Here is a 19,310-nt window from a genome sequence, read left to right as displayed (position 1 = left end):
CCCTCTTCGTGGCGGGGAGCGCGTCGCCAGGGTTCTCTTTTCTCACTCTCCCTGTTCATCGGGGAACCGGGATCGTGATTCAGCAAAACCGGGATCGTTCGTCTTCGTTGATGCGTCATATCGGGGTCTTTTTGTGTTGGTGGTGGCTTTGGGATAGCGATGGGGTGCTGCGTGCGCTTCTGCGGGGCTCCTGTCCCAGCGGGGGCGGGTGAGTGATGGTGATGGACGGGGGATTTGAAGGCAGGGGATGTCAACGCTTCAGACCTCTTCTGGGTGCTGTCACTATAGTAAATGTTAGATTAATGCCTTCAGAGGCACTTTCTGATCTGTCACGCCCTGGCTTGCAGAGAGCATCAGAAGTGGTGGACAGAGCTGGAGTGCGGAGGTGGGAAAGAAAAAACCCACCCAGATTATTTTTCTTTAATGACAATATATGTGGTTTAAATCTGCCTGGTCACCTCTGCCGATGGTTCAGCCTCCCGTGAAATCCGAAGTACTGCGTGTGGTGAGGCAGAGTCATTATTATTGTGTGTTACTGGGTTTTACCTGCGCTCGTGGGAGCGTTCGGGTACGAGCAACGCCCTTTTTAGGTGCCCGGGGTTTACTTGTGTCCTCCTCCAAGTGCATCATTGTGGGGTTGCACCTCTGAAAAGTGCAGTTCTCCCAAAGAGCCCTGTGGGGGTGAGACAACACAGGTAATATTCAGCCGGTTGGCAACAGGGTTTCAGCTCTGGAGGTGTTAGATGCTGTAGGAATAACCATGGCTCTGGGTAAGTTACTGTGAAGGTTGTCTTCTCCCCGAAAAGCTGGGAGGCGAGTGTCGGGCACTGCAGAGGGCTGCCCGCTCGGCTGAGTCGCTGGAATATGGTGCAAGACACTGGGAATCCAGTCAGGTACCAGCATCGGATGCAGAGACTTGAATCACCGTGACTGAAAAGAAGTCAGCCCTAGAAAGAGGTAGAAAAATTCTGCTGTGAGTTCTGAGTGCCAGAAACGTCTCTAGCAAGAGGAATAAGGGTGGGAGTGTTCGGTTTTCCTAACCAGCAGATAAGGAGCACTGATCTGGAGTTTGCCTGGGATGGTGCTCCATGTCTTCCCACCCCTGCCAGCCTCCCGCGCCACCGGCAGAGCTCTTCTTCCAGTAGTTCTGCTGTAATTATGCTCTTCCCTTGACAAAAGTAAATAAAACAACCCTGACATATTCAGCAACTCTTTGCAGGTGGCCCTCTTCTCCCCTGTCTGGTTTTCATGCTGGCTTTACTTTCTTCCCCTTGGTGGAATGTAAATAAAACAGCCTGGATGTATCTGGATCCTTGTGCAAAATAATCATCGGCAGCCCTAATGACGGCCCGCGTTTAGGAAAATCCTGAACCAAAATCTGTCGCTTTATTACTCCGGGTCCGCCCGAGATGTGGCCGAGGACGCAAGAGGGGCAAGGAAAGCTGTTGTGCTCGGTGCTTGATTGCCTTCAGTCTCTCTGGTCCGAGAGTTTGCGAAGCTGTTACTCAAAGCAAGTGCATCCAGAGGCTTGCAGCAAAATCAGGGCCCTGGTTTCGGTGCCTGAGGGGTCCGTGCGAGCAGCCCTGAGGTGACGGAGGAAGGGACGGCTCAGCTGAAGCCTTTTATTTTTGACGTGCGATCCGGCGCGTACCGGGGAGCCTCCAATCCAACCACTTGGGCATCGCGGCGTTCCTTGGCGTTTGAAACCCTGTTCGGGAAATGGTGGCTGCGAGTTGACCCGGGATACCTGCTTCATTGCAAGGACGTGTCTATCCCCGAGCGGTTTTCTGTCTAGACATGCCTTAACGGAGAGATGGGAGGTAGGGACCTTGGGCAGCTCGCAGCAGAAGGCAGATGAAATGCCGTGGGAGTGCAATGGGCCACTGAAGAGCTGCTGTTGAAGGGTCATCTAAAAGCAGCTCTTGTCCTTGGCCAGCTAAATATAAACCTCCCCGGATGTAGGTTAGTTTGCCTGGACCGGTTTGGGCTGACCTTATCTCAGTAGGATGCTCTGGACCTTCTCTGCCCACAAACTGAGCCCCAGCTGGAGACCCTTCTGCCACCGGTGACGTGAGGAACCTCCTCCTCAGCTCCAGAGAGGGAGCAGCAGCCGGGAAACCCCTGGTTTGGGTCCAACACACAGCATCCATGGGGTGCTGAGAGAAGATCCACAGGAACAGGGTATCTATCGATCAGCAGATACCGCGTTCATGTGATGCCTGAAGTGTGCGATGGCCCACAAAGAGGTTATTGAGGGCTCTGAAATAATGCGCCCACAAACACCGTGTCCCAGTGCTTTTGGGCTCAGCCAAGAGCTTCCGCAGCTTTGATTTCTTCTTTTTTTGATGGTTCGGAGCCGTGCTGCTGGGGGCGTTTCTCCAGCTGAAGAGCGACTAGCAAACTCTGTGATCGGTGAGGTTTGCAGCAGGCGTGCAGCGGCTGGGGAAGGGAGCAGCTACGCAGCACCAGTGCTTTTGAAACGCCTGCAAAAGCGGCTGTAACGTCTGGGAGACGCCGCCGAAGGCAAAACCCGCCGCGAGGCTGTGTCCCGCTCCGAGCATCCTCTCCGGACCCACCGCCCTCGGAGCGGCCGAGCCTGGGAGCTGGGATTCGCCTCCGTGCTTCCTCCCGGGTGTTCAACGCTGAAAGTTTTGGATAAGATAATCTGTGTGACGCCTCCCCTGCCGCAGCCTTGCACCTAAGACATTCCAGTGAGTCCGGGAGCGATAACTCTGCCTGCCTCGGTGGCAGCGTGCCCGGCACCTTTATAACCACAGCGCTCGTGCTGCTTCACGCCGGACTATTTAGCATTTTTCCAAGGCTCTCCAAGCACCATTACATTAAATTGGTGATAGCAAAGGGCTTTTATTAGCGTCTCCTTACTCTGAGTGATGCCACGGCCAACAGCGCGGTGCTTGGATACTGCTGGATTATAGCACTGATTATATTTTTTTAATAATTCCCCCCCTCCCCCGTGATGCGCTGTTGTCGCTGCTGCTCCTTTCATTCACTGATTTCTAGGTCACGGTTCAATTGGATCTTTTGACTCTTATTTATTCAGGTTTTCCTTTACAGAGTGACCTTTAAAATAGATTTGTATTGAGATAGGCTGGGAGTATTTACAGTTCTGTTAACTGAGGGGGGACTTAGCCCGTTCTCCAGCATCGTGGTGATCTTTCTGGGTAAGTATGAACGATGCCAGCCAGGGTACCGGCCCCTGCTCCCTCTCATCTCGGCACCTGGCTACGGTTGTGTCTCGCTGTTCAGTTACTATATGGCTCATTATTAACACCTGGCCGGCCCTCTGGCAGATAGGGTTTGTGTCGTGTGTTTGTTTACCTCGCCCTTTAAACAACCCACCTTTCACCCTGGGGAAGAAAATGGTTTTGAATGAGGAGAAGGACTTGGGGGGTGTTGGTTGATGAGCAGCTCAGCATGAGCTGGCGATGTGCAGCCAGCCGTGCCCGGGGCTGCATCCCCAGCAGCGCGGGCAGCAGGGTGAGGGAGGGGGTTCTGCCCCTCTGCCCCGCTCTGTGAGACCCCCCTGCAGCGCCGCCTCCAGCTCGAGGGCCCCCCAACACCGACATGAACCTGTAGGAGCAAGTCCAGAGGAGGGCACAAAGATGCTCCGAGGGCTGGAGCCCCTCTGCTACGAGGCCAGGCTGGGAGAGCTGGGGTTGCTCAGCCTGGAGAGGAGAAGGCTGCGGGGAGACCTTATAGCAGCCACCCAGTACCTGAAAGGGGCCCCTGAGAAAGCTGGAGAGGGACTTTTTACAAGGGTATGTAGTGATAGGACAAGGGGTGATGGCTTTAAAATGAAAGAGGCTAGTTTTAGATTAGATATAAGGAAGAAATTCTTTGCTATGAGGGCGGTGAGGTGCTGGCACAGGCTGCCCAGAGACGCTGTGGCTGCCCCATCCCTGGCAGTGCTCAAGGCCAGGTTGGACGGGGCTCTGAGCAACCTGGTCCAGTGGAAGGTGTCCCTGCCATGGCAGGGGGATTGGACCTAGGTGATCTTTCAGGGCCCTTCCAACCCAAACCAGTCTATGATGAGTGAGAGGAGGATGCTTCCGTCCTAAAGCCGGCAGTCGGCTGGTCTTCGTCAGCTCTGCGGGCGTGGAGAGCAGCGCCGAGCTCCAGTTCACGTCCGTGACGGGGCGGGGGGGGAGGTTTGTCCCGCTCCCAGATTTGCTGCTGATGCCTCGGTGTTGTGGCTCAGTCTTTTTTTTTTTTTCCCTTCTTCTCCCTTCTGTTACGCAGTGACCAGGACAGGGGACGATTAACCCCTTCGCCAGACATAATTGTCCTCTCCGATAACGAGGCATCCAGTCCCCGTTCCAGCTCTCGTATGGAGGAAAGACTTAAGGCAGCAAATCTTGAAATGTTCAAGGTGAGGGGTTTCGCGGGTGGCTGCTCCAGCAGGGAGCTGTTCTGCCGCAGGGGATTGGGGAGCTAAGGAGGGTTCTGAGCCGTGCGGTAACTTCTGGGTGTGACGATCCAGCTCTTGCACCCTTGGTTATCCACGGTGCAAATTCTTGCTTGCATTAAAGCTTCCCCTTGCCACCACGGCTGAGCAGCGGGTTTCAGCTGTTTGAGTTTTGACTGATTTTCTGCCTCTTTGTAGGGTAAAAGCATAGAGGAGCGACAGCAGCTGATCAAGCAGCTTCGGGATGAGCTACGGCTGGAAGAGGCCAGGCTTGTGTTGCTGAAGAAACTGAGGCAAAGTCAGCTGCAAAAGGAGAACGTGGTACAGAAGGTGAAGTGCTGAGCGGCGGCGTTTGGGGCTGGGCGCGGGGGGAAGGCCCTTGGCCTCGCAGAGGCCTGTTAGCGGGCAAACACAGAGACTTGCACTGCTCTTGAGCCTCCCTTTACTCCACATTTGTCCTCCCGTGTGATATTTCTTACCAAAGCATGCCTGTAGCAAATCCGCAGCACATCCTACCTAGCACGCTGCCCTCCGGGCCAGCCGAGGAGATAAATCTATGCAGCTCTGAAGTATTAGTTATTTGATGTCGCATCGATGAGGCTTGGTCCGCGTCGGGTTTCTCGATGGGTTTCCTTTCCGCGTGCCATGCGCTGACGCCGGTTCGCATTTTCTCTCAATCTAGACTCCAGTTGTCCAGAATGCGGTGTCTATTGTCCAGCCATCTCCTGCTCACGTGGGACAGCAGGGACTGTCCAAGCTTCCCTCCAGGCCTGGAGCTCAGGGGGTTGAGCCTCAAAACTTAAGGACATTACAGGTGAGCCTTCCTCACACCCGTTGCCTGTGCAGAAGACTCAACGCTTTTGCTTGGCGCACGCGCAACGCTGCGCGTTTGTCTCTGTCCGACCGAGATGCTTCTTCCAAGCGGCAGATAAATGCTGGCAGTTCTCAGCGCCGCGAGTAGAGCAGTCTGGGGTCCCGCGGTTGGTCTGGGAAGCTCTCTCCGCAGGCGAGGTCATCTCTGAAGCCCGTCAGCAGAGACCGAGCCGTCCCCGTAACACTTCGTGCCTGTCCCGCCTCTTGGCCCCTTGCACGGGGAGGTCTGGGTGCTCTCCTGCTTCAGAAGCGGTGGATTTTTCAGCGGGGAGGTCTGGAGGTTAGGCCAGCCGACGATTTGGGTCGTGTGAGGTGGAAGGAGCTGAATTTAGATGCGGTGGCCCTGAAGAAAGTTGCCTGCTGCTGGGTAACGCAGGTTGTGGGGCCGCAGGGAGAAAAACCGCTCCTTTACACGTACCCGCAGGAACGGCCGGTCAACAGAGCTGCCTTTTGAAACGGTGCAGAACGGTCAGAGGAAGGGGGTGAAGAAAAAATGCAAACAAAACAGGGAATTGAAATGCTTACCTTCTTTGGGAAAGCGCTGTGGGCAGAGCAGGGTGCCGACTGACACGGCTACCTTTCTGCCTGTGCGCTGGAACAATGCTGGTTCGAGATGACACAATTGTTTAACATTGCACGGGTAAACAAGAAGCCAACGGTATGAGCTCACTGGAAGGAGGGCGCGCGGCGTGCGCGCGTGGAGCGGGGTGTTGATGCTGCCGGGCCGTGGGGATTTCTCTCCGGGGGGCTTGGGCCAGCTCTGCTGCAGGGCTCGGGGTCCCCTGGGGGCACGGTCGGCCCCCTCCCCACGTGTTCCTCATCCCCAAGCTCTGTAGCATCGGGAACTGGACTTTGTCCTTTCAGCAGGCGGCTGTCAGTTCTATTTCTTTGATAATATATGAGAATATACAAAGTCCCAGCGATGCGGCTGCAAACTCAGATGCTGGGGAGATGCTGTGTGGGACGAGGACGGAGGTGATCCTCCAGCGTGTCTCTCTCTGCCCGTCGCTCGCTCTCCTGCTTTTGCCAAAAGACTTTCATTTCAATTTTGCTGATCACTTACTCCCTCCGTTAACCATCTTCTTTGTTTGTGGCATTTGTTTTCTTTGCTATGGCAACGATTCCGGGTCAAGTCTATTGTGGCTTCGCAGTGGGATCGGGCTGGTAAAGGAAATGGGCTTTGGGAGAAGAGGAAACGCATTGTTTGCACAGTCTTTGTGAAGCTTTTCTTATGTGTGACAGCGAAGAACCTCATCTAGAACAAGCCTAATAAAAAAGGAAGGGGGAGGAGGGGAGGAGAAGATTGTCAGACAGGAGGTGTTTAATATTTTAAGATCATCTCTGATTAAAAAAGAATAATTGAGCCCTTCTACCTGTCATCCCCCCTTGGAGTCGCTCTGGCGGCGCTCAGAGGGCCTCGCTGTGAGCGGAGCGTTAGGAGAAGCCTGGGCAGGTCAAGCCCTGGCTCAGCCTGTGCTCAGGTCTTTCCAATCCCGGTGTCATGTTTCTGACGGCCCGGACTGAGGTTTGTAGCACGCCTCTGCATTCCTGCAGCAAAAGCGAACACCCGTCTCCCTCTTAGTCAGGACTCTTATAACTGTTTCACTTTGAACGCGGGCACCGGTGTGAGTTCTGGCTTTAAAACTCTACGCAGCTGGCAAACAGCCTCTTTTTTGTTTTAATGCCCTCTTTTCCCCTTGCATTTTTTCCGTATTGATCAAATTGACGGGGTGGTTTTAATGCAAAGATAGGCCTTGAATTTGCGTCTTGAAAATGACCTTCCAGAACATCCCAGCCGAGGTCCGGGAGGTCCATCTTCTTCCCAGTGAGCTAGCTGCCTCCTGGGAAGCCGTTCCTCCACGAGATTGCTACCCTTTTTCTTGAGTCAGGTGCAATTCCAGCCTCTCTACAGAAAATAGGAGTTTATTAACTTGAGGCGTCCTCTGTCCCTGCAAAATGGCCGCGATTATTTAAAATAAAGGATAATTAGAGGAAAAGTGCGGTTCTTTGAGCAGTGCCTCGCGTGAGAAGTTAACTGGAATTACAGATAAATGGAAACGCTCTGCTGTCGCAGAGCCTAATCAGGGGACTAAAAATTCTGCTTTGCCTCAAGTCCTTCTTTTATAAAAGTTTATTTCTTGTTTGCTTTCTCAACAGGGTCACAGTGTCATTAGGTCTGCCACAAATACGACCCTGCCCCATATGCTTATGTCGCAGCGCGTGATTGCTCCGAACCCTGCCCAGTTACAAGGGCAGCGGGTTCCTCCTAAACCTGGCCTCATCCGCACTACAACTCCAAGCATGAATCCAGCCATCAACTACCAGCCGGTAGGTTGCTAACTTGTCGCGGGGTTTTGGGCACAGTTGCCTGGTGGGATTTGCGAGAAGGGAAAATAGAATATCACAGAATCATTAAGGTTGGAAAAGACCTCTGGGATCACCAAGTCCAACCGCCAACCCAACACCCCCAGGCCTCCTAAACCATGTCCCCAGGTGCCACGTCTACATGGTTTCTGAACCCCCCCAGGGACGGTGACTCCCCCACCTCTCAGGGCAGCCTGTGCCAGGGCCTGACCGCTCTGGCAGGGAAGACATTTTCCCTCACACCCAACCTAAACCTCCCCTGATGCAGCCTGAGGCCGTTCCCTCTCGCCCTGTCACTGGTGACTTGGGAGCAGAGACCGACCCCCCCTCACTCCAGCCCCTCTCAGGCAGCTGCAGAGAGCGAGAAGGGCTCCCCTCAGCCCCCTCTTCTCCAGGCTAAACCCCCCCAGCTCCCCCAGCTGCCCCCCAGCACACTTGTGCTCCAGACCCTGCCCCAGCCCCGCTGCCCTTCTCTGGACACGCTCCAGCCCCTCCAGGCCCTTCTTGTCCCGAGGGGCCCAAACCTGAGCCCAGCATTCGAGGTGGGGCCTCCCCAGGGCCGAGCACAGGGGCCCCATCCCTGCCCGGCTCCTGCTGGCCACACCAGTGCTGACACAAGCCCGGGGGCTGGTGGCCTCCTTGGCCACCCGGGCACTGCTGGCTCATGCCCAGCCGGCTGTCAGCCAGCACCCCCAGGGCCTTCTCCGCCGGGCACTTCCCAGCCCCCCTGCCCCAGGCCTGGGGCGCTGCCTGGGGTTGGGGTGACCCAAGGGCAGGGCCCAAAGAGGTGCCTTGTGAGTCTCTGGTGCCACGGAGGTGCTCAGAGCTCAGCATGAAGACGTCAGAGCAAAGCTTGCAGGTGGAAATACATCCCAAGCGTGGGTGAAGATGGCTGTCATTGACCTGATGGAAGAATGAAACGATCAATAATTTTAAACCTTCCTGTTTGGGGCTACCAAGGCGCCGGGTTGTGCGAGCAGCGCTCGGCCTCCTGCTGCAACAGCGACGTGAAGACCCCGGTGAAGCGGCGTGACTGGTTTGTGAGCAGGACCGGTTCCTCTTCCCGCAGCCAGGAGCAACGCTCGCTCGCGTGTGCTTTCCTTCCGCTCCTCTCCGCCGGGAGAGCGCAGCGAGCTCCCTGCAGCTGAGGAGCAGGATGCTTAAAAACCATTTGTTTTACTTTTGGAAGAGTGGAAAGACTTCCGTGAAGACTGGAAATGGAAGGGGGGCTGGTGGGAAAAAGTAACGCTTTCCAGTTCTAGCACTGGTGCTGCGTAGAGCAATCAAACCTTTCCCCTGCGAACAGCCTTGGATCCTGGGCTGCATCTCCCGCGCTGTGGGGCGGCCTCTGCTCCTCGTCCCAGACGGCGGCGCTCGGCTGCGATGCTCTGGGGGTGTGCGGGCCCGGGGCGACGACCCCTCTTCAATCCTTTCAGGGGTTGTTGCTGTTTCATCTGTCCTAACGATAATATGGTGCAAATTTGTACATCACCAACGCGACCGCACAGCAATCTGGAAGTCTTGAACCTGCACAACTCTCAAACAGACCTAATTACGTGTTCGATTAAAAAAACCACCCCGACTACTCTTACAGAGGAGTTGTGAGTTCACGGGTGTTAATTCATCAGCTATTTATTTAGATCAGCGTGAGCTATCCCGGATCAGCTCTGCCATTAGTTTTCCTGGACCTGCATTAGAACAACTGCTTTGGGAGTAGCTGGTTCTCTGCCTTCTTTTCCCCAGTCAGTGAAGTATTAGCGGTCTTAAAAACGAAAACCGGGGCAAACTGATGGATCTTCCGTGAGTTATTCTCAGCCAACACGACCGTGTCCCCCGAGCTTCGGTAGCTGACCCCGTTTGAATCGCCGAGAGGGTTTGTTACCCTTCGGGATTTCCCCCTTTGCGTGCGTGGCAGCGTTCTTACCCCGGGAAACAGGTAGGCTGGGCGAAAGGCAGGGCTTAAATAGGTTGCGGGCTGACGGCTTCTTATCGCAAAAGACTGCAAAAGCTGCGTCCTCGGGTCGGCAGAAGTCTTTGTGCTTTGCTACCGTCATGTGCGGGAGGGACCACGCATCCGAATGAACGGAGGGTGCAGGAGAAAGCTTCTGGAAATGGAAGAGGAGGGAATTGGCACGTTCGGAGCACCTGCGTGGGAGGGGACGGACACCATCTGGCAGCGGGGATGCTGCCTGGGCGCCTGCCAGATCAGCGAAGCAAGAGGTGGAGGAGCAGCGAGCGATGGTGCCCGCGTGTGAATCACGGCGCTGCCTACGCTCGGCGAGGCCGATGCTGGGTCCTGAGGCCGGACCCTGCGCTCGCGGTCCCTCCCCTGCAGTCGTCCCCCGGGCTGCTCCAGACTCCAAAACCCCTCTTGCGGATTCCGGTGCGCTGGAGGCTTCGCGGCACCGGCACTGCTTCATCGCAGGGGCCGAGATGAGCTCCCGAGTCCCGAGTCCCAGCACGGCTCCTCGCCCCAGGTCCTTTTGGGAACGTTTGCAGACGGAGCGTTGCGAGAAGGCGATCTGGCTCATCCAGGTTACCTTAGGGGCTGAGCCGTAATCGGGGGCTGTATTAATTTTCTATACTAATCCTCATCTCCTCTTCCTCTCCAGCAATCAAGTTCTTCTGTTCCTTGCCAGCGTACGTCGTCTTCAGCCATCTATATGAACCTTGCCTCTCACATCCAGCCTGGCACTGTGAACAGGGTGTCGTCTCCGCTCCCCAGCCCCAGTGCTCTGAACGACGCCGCCAACTCCCAGGCAGCTGCCAAGCTTGCCCTGCGCAAGCAGCTGGAAAAGACGCTGCTGGAGATCCCACCCCCGAAGCCGCCCGCTCCCCTGCTGCATTTCCTGCCCAGCGCAGCCAACAGCGAGTTCATCTACATGGTGGGGCTGGAGGAGGTGGTGCAGAGCGTTATCGACAGTCAAGGTGAGCCCAGGGAGTTGCAGCTTTCCTCAGCTGCCCTCATACAGTGCTCCAACGTGCTGATCCCTATTTTATTTTATTTTTTTTTCACCAATATCTACAGCTCGGGAGGCTGCAAGAGAACAGTTTCTGGTCTTACCCAGCCCTCGGCTCTGCTCCTTCTAGCTGTGGCTGCCTGTGGTAGAGGGGAGGGCAGAGCCTGGACCCCCGCTGGGCTCTAGGGAGCTGCGTGCCGACCCCGTGGGCACGGAGCCGGCTTGGCGAGGTTGGCAGCCTTGACGTGCCAAGCCTGCAGCCGGCCCTGGAGCAGCCGTGCCTGTGCCCTGGGGCTGGTCGGGCTCTGCCCACATGGGGAGGGGTCTCCCAGGCCCTTCGCTTGCCCTGAACGCATGTTTGGGAGCTGAGATGTAAAATCCACGGAGCTGTGACTGCCGGGGGTCCCATGGCTGTGGTATCGTGGTGGTTTTAGCTCCCTCCTCACCGTTCCCTCTGGGTTGTTGCCTCCCAGCTGGCCGGGATCTAGCCTGTGCTCTTCCAGGGCATGCTTGGCACAGCGTAGCTGCGGTGCGTCGCTGGCTCACCTGACTCAGCCACCAAGACCCCCCAGATTTTTATAGCCTTGTAGATCTGGTCCCAGCACTGTCGGGTTGTTTTGTCCCCGGGGCAGGATTTCTCCCGTCTCTCTGAGCTCTTGCCCAGAGTGAGCTTGGCCTTTGATGCAACGCTGTCCTGAAAATCCATTTATTTGCTGGGACCTTCCCTCCCACGGTGCGCACGGGAGCCCGTTGCTGTCGTGCCCGGGCTGGAGGAGGCGGTGTGAGAGTGGAGGGCTGTCCCGTTTTCCCACCTAACTCCCGATTTTGGTGACTCCCAGGTAAAAGCTGCGCCTCCCTCCTGCGTGTGGAACCCTTTGTCTGTGCCCAGTGCCGCACCGACTTCACCCCTCACTGGAAGCAGGAGAAAAACGGGAAGATCCTGTGCGAGCAGTGCATGACTTCCAATCAGAAGAAGGCGCTGAAGGCAGAGCACACCAACCGACTGAAGAACGCCTTCGTGAAAGCTTTGCAGCAGGAGCAGGCAAGTACACGGCCCTTCTGCGAGCTCCGCCGGTGGGGCACGTTTGCTCCGGGAGAGCCTGGAGCTCCCCGCTGCGGCTTTGGGCGACCCCCATCTCCCCTTCCCCTTGCACCTCTCCAGCCGCGCGGCTTTTCGGTAGGTCACTCGGGGTTCCCCGTGCGTGAGCTTCTCCGGGGGGACGCCCAGCTCGGCTCGTGGAGCTCCTAACAGCGCAAGTCCGGTGCTGAGTGCCCGGAGCACTCCGGAGTGGCCGCTCCTCTCCCTTTGTGTGTTGTTTTCCCCCTGGATTCGTAGCTCGAGGCTGGCTGGGGACAGCTGCCTTCCCTCCCCGCCTTTGCCGCTGACTTCCCTGGAACTTGCAGGAAGTCACTTGACTGCTTGCTGCCTGCTCGCTTTTCTGTGGAAGCGGGGGAATTCGCTAAATTCCCATGATAAATTGGTGTTGAAGAACTTGTTTAGAGGCCCTGGGGTAAAATAAACAGGAATCATCATTTGTCAACTGTAAAAAAAAAACCAACAAACCCCGAAATACGAAGCGGAACCTGGCTGCTGACAAACGGGACGTGCCTGTTTCGCAGCAAGAGTCTTTGGGCTGTTTGTAACAAGTGGGTGCAGAGATAGAAAAGCTGTTGGTGTTGGCTGCGGCAAGACGGCGGTTCCAGTAACGCCTTGGGAAAGCGGCCGGGTTTTCAAATAAAGCAGCTCTTGCGGAGCGTGGGGAGAGGGACCCGCTTCCCCCCTCCCCGGGAGCGCCGCGGCCGGTGCCGGCGTGAGCCCCGGCGTGCCCTGCTCGTGCCGCCGCAGGGGTCAGCTGGGACCTGTCGGCTCTCGTCGCGGAGGCGAGGTCTGGCCGGACGCGCCTCTGAGGATGCTTCTGCTTCTTCCCTTCGCTCAGGAGATCGAGCAGAGGCTACAGCAGCAGGCAGCCTTATCCCCCACCGCAGCTCCGGCCGTCTCCAGCGTCAGCAAACAGGAGAACATCATGCGGCACCACACGCTCCGGCAGGTGAGCCGCGCTCCTTTCCCGCAGCGTTCCCGGCCGACGGGCAGCGCGCGGCCCCTCGCTCGTAGCCTGTAGCTCCCGCTTCGGAGCGGGGTGGGCGCAGCAAGCGCTCCCCGGCGAGGAGGGCGGTGCGAGCATCCCGCTGCCCCCTCTCACGGCGGCTTTGGGGTCCGGCTGCCCTGTTTTCTGGGGACTGTAGGGTTGCTTTTAACCCGAGCCCCCTGCACCCCGTTTCCTCCTGCCAGCAGAGACCGTAGCCGCTGCTGGTCTCCTCTCCCACCCCTTTCCCTCCGGGTCCCTCCCCTGTCGATGCCATGCCGTCCGGCGGGGGAGCTCGCAGCACGGCCCTGGCCTCTGCCGCTCGATGACGCACCTCTGCAAACCGGGTTTTCCACGTACCGCCTGAAAAAAACCCCAAAACCACGACTGATTCTTCACCCTCTGGCTGCGGCTCCGTCAGCGAGTGCTTCCAGGCTGCCGGGCGATGCCGGTGCCTTCCTACCACGTCCGTTCTCTTCCTCAGGCTCCGCAGCCCCAGAGCACTTTGCAGCGTGGCATCCCCACCTCTGCCCGCTCCATGCTTTCCAACTTTGCGCAGGCGCCCCAGCTGTCGGTGGCGGGCGGTCTCCTCGGCATGCCAGGTAACGTCCCCCGGGCGCGAGGAGGGATGGGGCTGGGGGCTCGGCGGCGAGCGGGACGGGTCGGTCTGCGCCCGCTCGGGTTATTTTGGGGGAGCTGGGGGAGGCGGGGAGGGGGCGAATTGCCACCGGCACAGGCTGATGGTGACGGCGCTGCCTCCCCCTGCGGATTTCGGAGGGTGGGTTTGGGTTAAATCACCGCTTCCTTCGGTAAGAGCGGGGCTCGGTGACAAAACGGGGTCCTCTGAGCGCGGCGGGGGCGTGTTGGAGGGATCCCCACCTGCTTTTCTCTCCCCTCCCTCCAGGTGTTAACATCGCTTACCTGAATGCTGGGATCGGAGGCCACAAAGCGTCGAGTTTGGCGGACCGGCAGCGGGAATACCTTTTGGATATGATCCCACCCCGCTCTATATCGCAGTCCATCAGCGGACAGAAATAACGCCTATTGACCGTCGTCCCCCCCGCTTCCTTTTCCTCCCCACTTCCGTCGCATGCAGTGCCTGTACTGGTGCCTACCGTACACGGGGGAAAACAAAACAAAACAAAAAAGACAAAAAAAAAAAAAAAAAAAAAAGAAACAAAAACAAATGAAAAAAGCAAAGAAACGAGAGAAAAAAAACAAACAAACAAACATTTCAAACCTTCAGCGACCTGTCCTTTTTCCAAACCTTAACTTCTTTGGTTTTCTAGAGCAGTGAGAGGTCACTTCCTTTGCCCGAGGTCAGAACAATGTCTGCTTGAAATCAGCACTCTACATGTGTTAAAGCTTGTTTTATGCTATTTTTTGTAATGACAAAGCATAGAATTTTTAATTGTGTTGTGGTTTTTTTTTTCCCCCCCCTTTTTTTCTCTGTTTCCCCCCCCCCCCCCGCCCTTCCTTTGCTAAACGGATGGTTAAACCTTTTTTTCCCTTTCCAGAGACTTTGTAAGGGCATCCACTCGACATTAAGTGACCGTTATTGTTTTTTAAAGGGCAGCCTAAGCTGACTCCCGGGGGAAGCGGGGGCGCAGAGATGTGATGGGCCGGACCCCGCCGCCCGTGGCAGGGTGCTACGGTTCCCTCGGCCCGGCAGAAGAAGTCAGGAGACGCCGACTGCGACGCCTCGGCTCCCGTCTCTCCCCGGAGGAAGGGAGCCCGGTTTGGTGAGGAGCCGGTGCCCGTCGGCGGCGCCGGCAAACCCCTCCGCGACCGACCCGAGGAGCCCGGCGGGGCGCAGAGGGGCGTCGATGCCGCCCGGGGAGCCCCCTCCGGCGCGGGGGCGGCGGGCGGCGCGGTGCGTGCCCGCGTCGGCGCTTCTCGGCGGGCTCTAGAGCGGACTGCGAACGACCCCGGTGGCCTCGGGCGCGGTGAGTCCCCCCTCCGCTCCCCTCCGCGCTCTTGCATGCTCCGGAGCCGCTCTCGGTGGTCGGCGGCACTCGTGGACGACGGGGACGGCACCGCGCTCCCCCCCCCCACCCCCCCGCGGCACCCGGGCTCCGGCCGGCGGTTAACGAACCCAAAGCAAGAAATAAGTCGCGAAAAGTCGTCTGAGAAACGCTCTATTTGCACTTAACCTTCACACTAACGGGCCCTCCCCTCCTCCTCCTCCTCCTCCGCAGACACCAACCCTAGCCAGTGAAAATCGCGCCCCGGCTGCCGGAGAGACCCCGGCAGAGCCGTCCCCGCGCCCCCCCCGTCCCCTCGCCTCCGCCTCGGTGCCCAAAATCACCCAACACCGAGCGTCCGCGCGGGGCCGGGGGTTGGGTGGGGGGGGGGGCGGGGGGAGGTTTTGCTGCTCCCGGGGTTTCCTGAGAGTTTTCTCGTTGTTTTTAAATTTTTTTTTAAATTAATTTCTTTTTTTTTTTAAATCCCCCTCCCCCAAACTGCCAACATTAACATTTTCTCGTGCAATTCGGAAGCGCCAGCTCGCCCCTGGGGACCCGCGCGACGGGCGGGAGGGGGACGCGGCACCCCAGGAGCCCCCCCAGCCGCCGGGGACGAGGCGCCTCCTCTCCCAAAATGCCACCCCGCGTGTGGGTGGGGAGGGGGGGACCCCCCCAGCCCCCAGCAGCCCCCCCTCAATTCAATGAGCACTTAACCCCCGAAGGGTCTGGGTGCCCCAAACCCCCCTCCCCCGGGGCCCTCCAGAGGCAAAAGGATTTATCTTTTTTTAATTTTGGGGGTTTTTTTTGGAAGCTGGTGAAGCGTAGGGACGTGTATATATCAGCATATATTTTTTTTGTGTGTGTTTTTTTTTGTTTTTAAGGCTTTTTTTAGCTGGCTCCCCTCCTCCACGCCCCCCCCCCCAGGATGCTGAGACCCTTTTCAAATCTTTTATTGCCCCGTTTCCACGGGACCGCTTTGACAAATATATTTCTTTTTTTTTTTCCCTTGGCTAAACCTGAATTTTTTATTATTTTAGGGGATTATTTGGGGGTTTTTTTTATCGGCTTATCCTTCACACACACACACGCACACACCCCCAAGGGCCCTTCGAGCCCCCCCCCCCCCCCCCCCCCCCAAACCTAGTCCCTCGCTCAAGTGCCATTCTCCCCCGTCAGGTGTTACCGAGAGGTACGAGGTGACCTGGGCGCATGGGTTGAGATTAAATTATAAAATTTTTTTAAAAAATAAAATAAAAAAAAAAAAAGGCAAAAAAACCCACACAAAAAAAAAAACAAACCCTATGAAAAAAGACAAAAAATAATAAAAAACACAAGAAAACCACAAAAAACACAAACCAAGTGCAATACTTAAAGCCGAGTCTCTCCCGGCCGGGGGGGGGGGCGGGCGGAGGGAACCGGTGGAGAACAAGACGCCGACTTCATGGTGCTACAAGTGAAACCCAGCCCCGGGGACGGGGGGAGCCAGGTTTTGCCCACCCCCACCCCCAGTTCCTTGGAGCTGGCCGGGGAGGGGGGGGTTCAATGGGGCCGGGCTGGGGCGGGCGCCTCGGCCCCGGGGTCTGCAGGCAGTTTCCCCCCCCCCCAAGAAAATATGACCCCCCCCAAAAGCGCGGGCAGGGGCTGCCGAGCCCCGTTTTGCTCCCTGGGGGTCCCGTGGAGGGAGTGGCGGCGGCCCCGGGGCCCCCCCAGAGGCTTCGGCTCTGACCTGCGCAGGTTTAACAGGTTTTTTTTTTTAATTATTATTATTATTATTAATTTTTTTTTTGGCTTGAGCCCCGCCCCCCCGCCCCAGGGACGTACGGTAGAAAACTAAAATCCTCTTTTTTTTTTTTTTCCCTGGATACAGAAATAAGGATTTCTTTCCCGCTTTTCTTCGCATTTCTTTTACAGCTAGGGTTAGATCCGCTTGTGAAAACGCTTTTATTTGGGGGGGGGGGGGCGGGGTGGTGTTGGGTTATTTTTTTGTGTGTGTGTGTGGTGTTTTGTTTTTTTTATTATTATTTGTTTGTTTGGTTTTTTTTTTTTTTGGTTCCTCCAAAGGCATAACCCATCCCTCCTCTAACCTCCCTCCGGCCTCGACCCTTCATTAGCTTACGATATCGCTGCCGAAATGTTATAACAAGGACTCATTCGTGTATATAAGCTATTTCTTGACACATTAAAAAAAAAAAAAAAAAAAAAAAAAAGGAAAAAAAAAAAGAAGAAAAAGGATAAAAAAAAATAAAAATAAAAAAATTGTACATTGTGTAGAAAAAAAAAAAAAACAACAAACAAACAAACAAAAAAAAAAACAAAAAAGAAAAGAAAAGAAAACAAACCACCCCGGAAAGCGAACCCGCCTTGCCATGGGTGTTGTGGAAGTCGTCACGTCCTTCTCGTAGTGTGACCTCGTGTGTATGACATGAAACGTGCAAAAAGGGGGGTTCCCGGCGGCTCGGCTCGGCTGGGGAGGGGAGGGGAGGGGGCGGGGGGGCGGGGAGGGGGCGCGGGGGGGGGGAGCGAAACGGTGCTGGGGCGGGGGGGGTGGACACGGGGCCGGCGGCCCCCCCCCGGCCCCGGCGATGCACTGGTGGCGGCGGCCACCTCCCGAATCTTGTGCCTTTCACACACCACGCAAACTCGGACCCCCCCCCGCGGCACCAGCAGCCCCGGAGGCAGGGAGGGGGTGTCCCATGGGGGGGGGGGAGGGGGGTGGCTGAGCACGGGGGGAGCGGGGCCGGGGGGGGGGACGAGTATTATAAACTGTAACTGTATTTGCACTGTTTTTATTATTGCATTGGCATATATACAATATACATCTATAACAACCTGCGGTCTGCGGCCTCCTTCCTCGCCCCCCCCCCCCCCCCCCCCAAAAAAAACACCCCCACCCCCCCCGGCAGGGATCGCTGCCCCGCCTCGCGGGATTTTAGGCTGAATTTGCGAGGTTTTTGGTCCCAGTATGTGGGATTTCAGGCTTGATTTGTGGGATTCCGGGCCAGATTTGCAGGATTTTGGTCCAAGTTTGTGGGTTTTCAGCCCAAATTTGGCATTTCAGGCCCGATTTGCAGGATTTTAGGCCCCCCTTGGTGGGGTTTTCAGCCCAAATTTGCAGGATTTCAGGCCGAATTTGTAGGCTCTTGGTACCAATTTGTGTGATTTCAGGTCAGATTTGCAGATTTTTGGTAGCAACGTGCAGGCCTTCAGCCCCAAGTTGAAGGATTTTAGGCCCCCTTTGAGGGGTTTTGAGCCCAGTTTCTGGGTTTTCCGCCCAATTCTGGCATTTCAGTCCAGATTTCCAGGATTTTGGTCCCAGTTTGTGGGTTTTCAGCCCAAATTTCACATTTTAATCCCGATTTGCAGGATTTTAGGCCCCCCTTGGTGGGGTTTTCAGCCCAAATTTGCAGGATTTCAGGCTGAATTTGTAGGATATTGGTACCAGGTTGCAGGATTTTTGACCTAAATTGAGCAGATATTTTTAGACCCAGTTTGTGGGGTTTTAGCCCAAATTTGGCATTTCAGTCCTGACTTGCAGGATTTTGGTACCAATTTGCAGGATTTAGACCTAAACGTTGCAGATTTTTTTGAGGCCAGTTTTGCAGGCTTTTGGTCCCAGTTTGTGGGTTTTCAGCCCAAATTTCACATTTTGGTCCCAATTTGCAAGATTTTAGGCCCAATTTGTAGGATTTCGGGCCCAGTTTATAGGAGGTAGGTAGCAATTTGGAGGATTTAGACCTAAAGTTAGCGCATTTTTTTTTCAGAGCAAATATGCAGGATTTCAGGCCATATTTTTGGGTGAATTCAGGTCAGATTTGCAGATTTTTTTGGTACCAATGTGCAGGCCTTCAGTCCCGAGGTGAAGGATTTTAGGCCCCCTTTGAGGGGTTTTTCAGTGCCAGTTTGTAGAACTTTGGCCCCATTTGCAGTATTTCAGGCCAGTTATGAGAGATTTTAGCCCAATTTGTGGGATTTCAGGCCACATTCGCAGCCTTTTGATGCCAATTCGTGGGCGCGCGGCCTCCCGTTGCAGGATTTCAGCCCATTATTTGGGATTTCCGGCCTGATGTGCAGGATTTTAGGCCAGAGGCCTCATGTTTTTGTCCTGATTTGCAGGATTTCGGCCCAATTTACAGGATTTCAGACCCACTTTTTATAGGAAGTTTTTTTGGTTTTTTTTTTTTGGTACAAATTTGTAGGATTTTGTGTTCTAAATTTGCAGGCGTTCAGCCCCAATTTGTGGGCTTGTATGATGTTTTTTAGGCCCCATTTGTGGCGTTTCAGTCCCAATTTGCAGGGTTCCAGGCCAAATATGCAGGATTTTAGGCCCAATTAGTGTGAGTTCAGGCCAGGTTTTGCAGGACTTTAGGACAAATTTAGGGGCTTTCAGCCCCAATTTGCAGGATTTTGGTACGGAGTTGTGGGATTTTGGCCCAAATTTGCAAGATATCGGGCCCGATTTGCAGGATTTTTAGGCCCGATTTGCAGGTTTTCTCCCCCAGTTTGCAGGGAGGCAGCACAAAGGCAGCTCTGGGGGGGGGGGGTGTGTGGGGTGCCCCCCCCCCCATTCCTGGATGCTTCAGCTTTGGGTCTGTGTGTCCCCCCCATCCCCCTTCCAGGTGCCAGGATCGGTCCGAGCAGT

General features: G+C 55.9%; 1 protein-coding gene across 4 annotated transcripts in view; it reads left to right on the top strand.

Moving 5' to 3' along the window:
* The window catches only part of GATAD2B (GATA zinc finger domain containing 2B), a 46,136-nt gene extending 29,242 nt beyond the window's left edge, over window positions 1-16,894 (top strand). For 3 of the 4 annotated variants that reach the window (XM_075075466.1, XM_075075467.1, XM_075075465.1), the window contains exons 3-11: window positions 4,261-4,390; window positions 4,625-4,756; window positions 5,109-5,240; window positions 7,457-7,627; window positions 10,276-10,591; window positions 11,463-11,665; window positions 12,561-12,671; window positions 13,192-13,309; window positions 13,612-16,894. In XM_075075466.1, the coding sequence (XP_074931567.1) occupies window positions 4,261-4,390; window positions 4,625-4,756; window positions 5,109-5,240; window positions 7,457-7,627; window positions 10,276-10,591; window positions 11,463-11,665; window positions 12,561-12,671; window positions 13,192-13,309; window positions 13,612-13,745 (1,447 nt within the window). In that variant the 3' untranslated portion in view covers window positions 13,746-16,894. The remainder of the gene's footprint in view (window positions 1-4,260; window positions 4,391-4,624; window positions 4,757-5,108; window positions 5,241-7,456; window positions 7,628-10,275; window positions 10,592-11,462; window positions 11,666-12,560; window positions 12,672-13,191; window positions 13,310-13,611) is intronic. The other variant, XR_012657487.1, reaches the window with a different exon arrangement.
* Window positions 16,895-19,310: the final 2,416 nt, after the last annotated feature.

Source organism: Phalacrocorax aristotelis, chromosome 25 (assembly GCF_949628215.1).
Source record: "Phalacrocorax aristotelis chromosome 25, bGulAri2.1, whole genome shotgun sequence".
NCBI lineage: Eukaryota > Metazoa > Chordata > Aves > Suliformes > Phalacrocoracidae > Phalacrocorax > Phalacrocorax aristotelis.
This window is presented reverse-complemented; position numbering and strand designations above follow the sequence as displayed.